The sequence below is a fragment of the Scatophagus argus genome, chromosome 8 (assembly GCF_020382885.2).
Source record: "Scatophagus argus isolate fScaArg1 chromosome 8, fScaArg1.pri, whole genome shotgun sequence".
Classification (NCBI taxonomy): domain Eukaryota; kingdom Metazoa; phylum Chordata; class Actinopteri; family Scatophagidae; genus Scatophagus; species Scatophagus argus.
The window spans coordinates 12,406,648-12,416,086 of NC_058500.1; the positions used below are offsets into that span (position 1 = coordinate 12,406,648).

General features: G+C 42.1%; 1 protein-coding gene across 1 annotated transcript; it reads right to left on the reverse strand.

The window, feature by feature from the left end:
• Positions 1-5,831: 5,831 nt before the first annotated feature.
• Positions 5,832-8,621, reverse strand: hoxc10a (homeobox C10a). Its single transcript, XM_046396224.1, has 2 exons — positions 7,907-8,621; positions 5,832-6,128 (listed from the first exon to the last, which is right to left on the reverse strand). Exons 1-2 carry the CDS (start codon positions 8,619-8,621, stop codon positions 5,851-5,853), a joined length of 993 nt encoding a protein of 330 aa, XP_046252180.1. The 3' UTR covers positions 5,832-5,850.
• Between the last annotated feature and the right edge of the window lie 818 nt (positions 8,622-9,439).

The following is a 9,439-nucleotide window of genomic DNA, read 5'->3' on the forward strand; positions in this document are numbered from 1 at the left end:
TACATTATGGCTTGTATCAATGTCTAATGTAATCCAGTGAATAATCCTCTGTAGGCCTACTGTTTTGGATGTGAGCGTGCAGCTACGCCTATATTTGTGTGTGTATGTGTGTGCTAATGAGTGTGAATGTGTGTGTGTGTGTGTGTTCATTACAGAGAAGTTGTTTTTTTTCCCCCAGATGTATCGCTTTAATTTGTTGACACATGTTTGTTGTGCCACAGTAATATTAATAATAATAATAATAAAAGATCATTTCATTAAATATTCATTTGCTGTTGTTGTTATTTCGCTTTCACTCCTTTTCTTCATTAACACATCTGCAGTTCCAACTGGACCATTTTAAGATTATGCTGCCGAACAAATGCCTCTCTGTTGCACCGCTAGGCCTTTGCCTATGTGTCATATTTTCACTTCTTCTCGAACATTTTACCCAGAAGAAAAAGAAGAACACGAGAACATAGCGGGGTGTGAGTTTTGTTTTCAACTTATATGAGAGAGTATCAATAATATATGAGAATAAATCGTAGAAAATGATAAGAAAAGCTGTGCGCAAAGGTTTAGAGGGAGACAAATGATATGAAACCGGTGGGTTACTTGCTTTTGGATGAGCTCGTTGTTCGTCTATAGTCAAGTCTACTTCATTTAAAGACCTACAGCCCAAAATCACAAAGTTACCTCTGAAGGCTTTACAGTCTGTGCAACATACGAGATCCTGCATCCTTAGACTCTTTGAGATTATATGGAGTCTATTTTGTGTTTTCATCCAAGCATAATTCAGCGATTAACTGGATTTGTCGACGATCTAGTCAATCAGTACAACAATGCTTGAAACTGATGCCCCAGTACACGTCTGCATCTGATATTTCTCAATTACACAATTAAGTTTTCCAGTCATAAAAAAAATTAACAAATACGCATCAGGAAGCTATACTGCGGCATGAGGAAAAAGACAAAAAAACATCACAGTGAGTCACAGTTTGGGTGTGTTGGCGCCGCAGCAGTGCAGAGACACTTAATGTTAAACCGTTAAAAAAAATATATTGTTCACAGGCCCACGTCTGAAATCCAGTACCTACGGATCAGTTTGGTTAAAGTGTTTCACGTAAGTGCAAGTTTTAGTGTAACGGTGCAAAGACAGGCAACAACTGAGCCTGACAGCTTCAGTTTAAAACAACACAAACAAAAGAGCGAAATCTTCAGGCAAGTACAAAGAACAGCATAAATGAATGACTGGCAGATTATGACAGGCCGCAGATGACTTTATTTCCATCCTTATAATCATAAATCGAACAGGGACGGAGCCCGACAGGCTGATTATCAAACCCGAATAATCTTCCGAGCACGATAAGATAAAAATGAATCATCTTCATTGTCAAGGAAATCTCAACTTTGTTTTCACGTCCATCAGCGCAAGCAATTTGTGTCATCGCTGGGTGGATGAATAATGAGCGAAGGATTCAAGCTATGCGTTGTGACACGACTTTTCCCTTATTACACACGTACGATCGCATTTGCTGGGTTCTGTGTTATGACATCTTTCCATAGTGGAGATATCAAATGTGGATGTTCTTCAAGGAGTAGCCACAACAAACAAACAGCACTTTTTCCTCATGCACTTCCACATCAAGCAGGCCTCTCTCTCTCTCTCACACACACACACAGACATAAACACACACACACACAGACATAAACACAGTGCATTTTAAGCCAATTTGTAGTTCATCTCGTGGCAACATTTGGATCGTGTTATGCGCGCTTTCATACGGAAGAACCAAATATCACTCGTTATTTATAAGGTCAGATGTGCTGCAGAGAAAGCGCCGCACGATCAAGAGTTACAGTGTGTGTTCAGCTCAAAGGCCACAAAATTATCCGTACAATCCAAACTGTATTACAGTGTTCTGCATCCAGGATAACCGCTGCGCACACAGAGAGGCCAAACACCCTTCTTTACGATAAATATACCTTAAAGACGCTTTCGAAAGGATTATTTCTTTCACAAAACACCTGATAAAAATCCCTTAAAGCATATCAACTTCAGAGACCCATTGCTGACCGATACAGATAACCTCTTCTCATGCTGACCAGGCCTGCCGCAGTGATACACAGGTTGCATTCTGGCCCTGCAGAAACAGATCTTCAGATGTCGAAGTAATTTCTGCGGGACAGCGATCACGATCGCTTGAATTAAAAAATAATCGGAATGCATGACTGTGTTTCTGTATGCATAGCTCAGCTGATTGCCAGCCTATTAAAAAAAAAAAATCCCAAATTTTATTTGAAAAACAAAACAAACAAACAAACAAAAACAAACAAACAAAACAAAACAAAAAGAAACCCACATTCCGTCAGTTTTATTTGGTTGAATTTTGTTTTTGTTTTTAATTTTTAGAAATGTTAATGCCCCTCGTCTAATCGTCTACCACCTTAAAAAATAAAAATATTATAAAAAATACATTAAATAATTTCAGTAGGCTGAGATGATATATGTTAAAATAAGCAGGAGGGGAAAAAAGTCCGTTAACATATTTGTTTCATGTCTGATCATGCCGGTGGCAGTAACACATCTTGAGCTGTCCCAAGGAAGTGGCTGTCTAAAGCCTTCAGTTCCTGTGCGCAACTACAAAGTGAAATAAATTGCTTTATGTGTATATGGTTTTAGGGTGAATCTGTGCAGCTCTCGGGGCTGTTTCCAGCGCTGTAAAGTCTTTGTCAGTGATGCATTCCAAGGGAGACACTCATTCACTGAGCTGAATGAAAGTGACTTTGGATTCCAGACTGTCTCTTCCAGTTGCACCACCGCCAAAGGGATGGGAGGGATGGGGGGGACGCGGGGGACGGGGGGGACGGGGGGAAATAGTGACCAGTATAAACATTAGAGTATTTTGCAGGAAAGATGCTGACTGCTGTTCCATAAATAAGTTGTTGAGTTCCTTTTAGATAAGATCATCGCGCCCCTGCAGACTTTTAGTTTCCTTTTATTTGGTTCATTTCACCCATGCTTAAAAAATATTATTCACCAATAATGTTGCTAATCATACGGATCAATAAATTAGGTCACACTTAAAGTTCGACATAAACTGGAGGTCAGTGGATGTTTGTCAGTGATATAATAGCTAAATAAATTAGCCCATATGTGCCAGCAGTTACTCAAATAATTCAGTACTATTGGTCTATAATATCATTTCATAGTGAGGGTTTTGTAGGCTGAATCTTAAGAAAATATAAGTTTTTAGTTTTTATCTGTAAAAGTAGTGTAGAAAAGTAGAAAAGTAGTAGAATCTGTAGTCTTCAGATGTTGGGTTTTAGCTGATAAGAACAGTACATTATAAGAAATTAATTTAAGATACACGAGAATCCCGAACTCGTTAACGGGCCGGGGGAAAAAACAAAACAAAACAAAAGCTTAACTTCAAACTGTGCAGCAAAAAACAAAATTATGAACAAAGTAAAGTATGACATGAACGAGTCAAGCCGCGTATTGCACAAAAGCACTGGAAAAAAAATAAAGAAATTGAAAATACAAAAAAGAAATCTGAATGAGAAAATGTGACTTCCAAGTGAAAGATGAGTGTCAGCGCTTAACTTTGTGGATAACTTTCAAAGTAGGAATTATTTCACTTCATATAGCATCATATATATTTTAATTACAGGCTACCTCACGGAGAAAAAAAATGCAAAATTGCGAGTTGGAAATTGGACTTTGGAATAAAACATTAAAGAAGTGAAGCTCACATAAGATCATGGAAACGTCAATACGCATCCATTTCCTGTTCCACACCCAGATTCATCAGCCAGATCAATTACTGAGTCCAACATGTGAGCTCTATCAGTTTCTCCACCTATCCCCAGAGATCATCATGAAGCAGCTGACAGATGCAGCACAACGCAGTCTAAAACTTTACCCCATGTTGTTTACAACCTATTCTCCTTCTGAAAGCCTCAGAAGATTTTACAGCCCGCCACAAAATAACAGCAAAGAAAGAAAACGTCTCTGTCCAAGGCATTGCAGCTCAGTTCATTTACAATGCCATTTGCGGGGACCTGGGTGACTATAGGGGGTAATTCAGCGGAAATTGTGCCCTTGATGAAGACGAACTGACGTAATCAAGGCAGTTTCTTGTTGCCGAGCCAGGAAGCCAACCCCAACAACATGAAACTACCTAAACCACGCTTCAGCTTCGCGCAAAAGGGGTTAAAATCCATGGAAAGGACAATGCATGCAAAAGCCAAGTGAGGATTAACACTATCCACCACAGAGAGGAAAAGGCGAGTACCAACACAATAAAACACACTATGGTCTGCTAGGGCTGCAACCAAGCTACTTTCTCAACGCTGCCTTGTAGTGTAGACAACTTAAACAGCAAAGCATGTCTTGACTTGTTTACTCAGGGGGGAAAAAAGGCTGTCAGTTTTAATGCTATTGTTCTGATTCCAACAGCACGGCCGTTTATTCAGCTTCTCCAAAATAAGAAAACTCGAAAAAAAAATAAAAAAATAAAAAATCAGTCACAGCTAAGCATCCATAAACATAATGCAAAAAAATATCCAGCAACCAGCATCTTATAAAGAGAACAGAAAGCAGGAGTACGTTGATTGATATCCCCAGCTTCATATAAACATATCGACATGTGCAGGCGTGCACCATGCGTGCCACGAGCTGTCAGGCGGGCTCCACTGACAGATGTGGCATACTTTCCAAAACGGGAAATCAAAATATTACGTAAAATATGAGTCCTACCTTCAGCTGCATCCTGTAGACGCCTTCCCGGTGCGTTTAGTTATCCACGTGTTTCCCATGATGCTTGTTATTATTGTTCCCGCAGCCGTCGAGGTCGCTGTCCCTTTTATCCACCATCTTTCTTATCTACCGCTGCCATGAAGCTCCCCATTATCCCGGGTGGAGGCGGCTGCTCCCTCCAGCCCAGCGCCGCGGCTGGATCGTGCACATTGCAGTCTCTGCTGTGTGGATTAGCCCTCCTCCACACACACACACACCTTTAAACGCATCTTTACTGCTGCAGCACATTATATTTGCAGATCATAAAATCCACCCCCAACGCTTTCCAGGGCGAACCTGACATTAGAATTTTATGACCTTGACTTACTGTGGTCACCTGGATAATATTTAAATCAACGTTATGGTCTCTCACTTCTATTAAAAGTGCCATGATCTCCCTCTCTCATCCGCAGTGTCTCTCCCTCCCTCTCATTTGCACCGCTATACCAGGGGAAGGACAAAGTTGGTAATACCTTTCCGTTTCCCCCTCCTTTTATTGTTTTGGATTCGTTTGCCGTGACATAGCTTCATATCGTCTTGTGCATGCTCATTACACTGCACGAATGTGTCACAGCAACAGACACCAACGAAGAAGCGGCACAAGTGGCAAAACATTCATCATAGCTCAGCAAAGTGAAACTGCTTGCATGCCACGAGTTATTTATAGGCTGCTCGAAATCGCCTCCTCCTTTCGTTTGGTTCATATTATAATCATCATCACCGTAAGACAATAAGACCGCACTGTTCCAGTTCTGCAGAAGTGTTCACCTGGAACTCAAGGCAGTCTAGGCTGCAGGTCGCAGCCCTTTATAGTTCATATAGGAAGGCACGCCGTGAGTGTGACTGTGTGTGTGTGTGTGTGTGTGTGTGTGTGTGTAAAAAGAAAACTGATAAATGATAGCTGAATGCATTATAAGAAGACACGTACATGCTATGTCTTTATCTGTGCCTGTCATGTCTGTGCATATGCATGTGAGTGTGTGAGTGTGTGTGTGTGTCTGTGAGTGTGTGTGTGTGTGTGTGTGTGTGTGTGTGTGTGTGTGAATATATGTGTAGGTAAAAAAAAATCTTCAGGAATAGTTATAAACTGAGCTCTGCTCCCTTTCTCGGCTTTCCCTGTTGAGCTTCTTGAGCTTCATGCGTCTGTTTTGGAACCAGATCTTGACCTGTCTGTCGGTCAGGTTGATACTCCGGCTGATCTCCAGGCGGCGCTCCCGAGACAGATACATGTTGAACAAGAACTCCTTCTCCAGCTCCAGCGTCTGGTGCTTTGTGTAGGGACACCGCTTCTTCCTTCCACTTTTGGCTTTTAACCAGCTTCCCGTTGTCTTTCCCGCGGATAAATCATCTACGGGAGAGACAGCGATACAACAATAAGCAACTGTGGGCAAAAAAAACGGGCAGAAATCTTGTGCAGAGATCACATGCAGCTTTGTAAGCTCAATCAAAACACTGGATGTTCCGTACACGCCCATATCTCAAATACACATTCAGTACCATTCATCTGGACCCAAAAGAGGAGTTTAGAAGAGAGCAGCTTTACCTGGGTGTGGACTCTCCGCGATTCTCGCCTGAGCTACTGAACACACCACCTTTTGCTACATCTCCCACTGCTTGCAAATTGCTTTTGTGTGTGATGTACAGCTATAATTAGATCAAATCAAACTAGGGTATAAGCACTTCCTTTGTCTATGTTGGACCTCAGACTCCCATAAAATTTTATTACCTTTGCACATTAGAGCCAAATGAAAAAAAAAATCATCCCAAAAACAAAATGAAGTCTCTGCAACATAACAGCATATTTAGAAATAAAAATAAATAAATAATTAAAACAGACAAAGAAAGAAGGCTCGTCTCTGATAGCAGGGAAAATCACCCTGCTGCACGTTCAGTTAATTCCTTGATTAGGTTGAGGACTCTGGGGAATAACGCCTCTGGTACACAGAAATACAGAAACACACACACACACACACACACACAAACGACAGGCAGGTTACAGTAATAATTACCCTAATGTGAACACTCATTGTGTGGCCCGCATTTAATCATTACCAAAACATTTAATTCAGTAATATGGGATTAACAGGACACACACGTACGAAACACACACCCATATACACATAAACACACTCAAAAAGACGATCCTATTGCCTCCTTCAATTAAATTAAAATAAACTGAGTGGAGCTTGTTGGTCGTCGTGTTTAACGCTGTTCGCTAAATCCATAAATAACAGCAAACTGAGACTAATTAGAATTAAGATAATAACAACAACGATAATAATAATATGTTTAAAAGTTTAAAATATCAACCGATCGTAGCCGTTTAATAAAATTGATAATTTAGCCTACTTGTTTTGCATATCCGTGGTTTTATTCAATGGGGGAAAAAAAAACCACAACCCGGTTGATCCGCATCAGACTGCTGCTGTTAGCACGGAGGAAAAGGAAAATTAAAAGAATAGTTGCTCGGGCGTGAACCTTCACTTTAAATAATTATGAAGTAAAAAGGCTGAATTATCCAGAAACATAGCAGCATCGACGCCAAGAAATGCAAATGTATTTATGACAAATGACAAAGCGTCCCTCATATGTTGCACTGAGAACACTGAGGTTTTTATTTTATTTTAATAAGCCGGAGCACAAAGATCCAAAGCTTTCAGCTGTGGAGCAAAGCCGCAGAATTTTAATTTGGCTTAATACCAGAATTTTAAGGTGTAAAACGGTGCTGTTAAAAATAGTTACGTCTCACAATATAAATGACCCACATAAGAGAGAGAGAACGAGTGTGTGTGTGTGTGTGCGTGTGTGTGAGCGTGTTTATTTCAATGATAACTGCCCATCTCACATTCTCACATTAATGGAAAGGTGTTAAATGCCACGGGCACCATAACCCCTGCTAGCGAGGCTGTCAAATGCCCATACAGCCCATATGACTGTTATCAAACACACGTCTGCACTGCTGGGCCATGACGCAACGCAGCGTGCGCACACAACACTGACACAATTCATGCACGTGCGTAACAATCTGGAAAAGGTTTCTACAAATTAACTGTAAGTATGTTTGTGTGTGTGTGTGTGTAGGCCTACATCAGGAAGTGGGGGGGCGGGGGTATAGCAGTTGTCTACCTTTTAATTCCTCGTCCGAGTTATCTGAACAGCTGTCACTCTTGGCCTTCTCTTCCTTCCTGCTCTGACTCTCTGAATCTGTCTTTGAAAGCCCTCTCGCTGTCTCCTGCGCCGATTTGCTGCAACTTATTGTCGATTCTGATGCTGACTCAACAGATGTCGCCAAGTGGGTCAGAGAGAAGCCGGAGGGGAACTGCTCGTCGTCCTGCTGCGGCCTCTCTCCGTTGTACACCTGGAAACAGCCGCTGGACGAGGCGGCAGTTTGCTCAGGCCGGCAGCTATTGTCCCCAAGCCGGATGTAAGTGGTTGACTCTGTTGTCTGTTTTCCCTTATTGCTGCCATCCTGATAGAGGCAACAAAACGCCTCCTCTTTGACGTTGCTCGCTGGAAACGAGCAGGGTTGTAAACACTGGGCAACAGGTTGTACGTCCCTACTGGTTTTGGAGCCTGGGGTCCATGTGGCCAGCTGTGCTGACAGGTAGGGCGCATCCTGGAAGCCGCTGAGCGGCACAGCGCTCGGAACCTCGTCTCTTTTGGAGAGTGGAGATGGTCCAACCTTCCCAATGTTTCTCATCATTGAATATCCGTACTCTGCAGCTGAGTGGATGTACATTCCGGGGTTGCTGGAATAACCCTCACCCCTGAAGGAAGATGATCCTCCCATTAAGGAATCCATCAGGAAGTTACCGGGCGCTATGTTATTCGGACATGACATTTTTGTATTTGGCAACACAGTAATCGTTTGGTGTGTTCCACTAGTCTGAACTACGGTGTTTCTCCAGGAGAATAAGGACAGTAGGATGCTGACATCTTTTGGAAGGGGGTGCAAAAATATCAGTAACATAATTATGGATGCTGGGAGACATGTCATGTGATTTTCAGACCAATAGCGGCGTGGAAGTGGCCTTGATGCTCCAGACTGACGTGACGTCAGCGCGGTCAAGTTGGGAAACCTGGAGGCTTTTTGGTGGAGCAAGAGCGCCACCTAGCGACCACCAGCCGGTCAGGACAGCAGGCCCACACCACAGGGAACAAAGGACGGCTGCTGCAGCAGTGGATTTTTGAAGGCAATCACTACGTGTTTTTTGAGTTTTGTTTTGTTTTTTAATTCTGTTTAGTTTCTGAACTTCAGAGAACGAATGCAATCAAGTGAATGATTTACTTCTCGTCCTGGCGTCTGCGCTGTGGAGATGAAGCCATCGAGGATCTGCCATAGGACAGAGTGCATGTTGTGTCAGTCCCTTTGGGTTTGCTTCCATCGAATTTGCTTTGTTGTTGCCACCGATTTAACAAGGTAAGACGTACGCAGGTGTGTTATTGGAAAGAAATTCACGACAAAAATGCACATTTCTTTAGAGACTTTAAACCGAAAAAGGGGGTCAAACTGCAGACTAGGTTTCAACCCTTGGCGTTGTGCAGTAGCCTCAAAATTGAATGTTGTCTTTTGCGTTTGACCTGCTAAATTTAAAATTGTGATTCCTTTCGGAATGTGTTCTCCTTTTGTAGATTTGGAGGGGATTAATTAGGCCTATA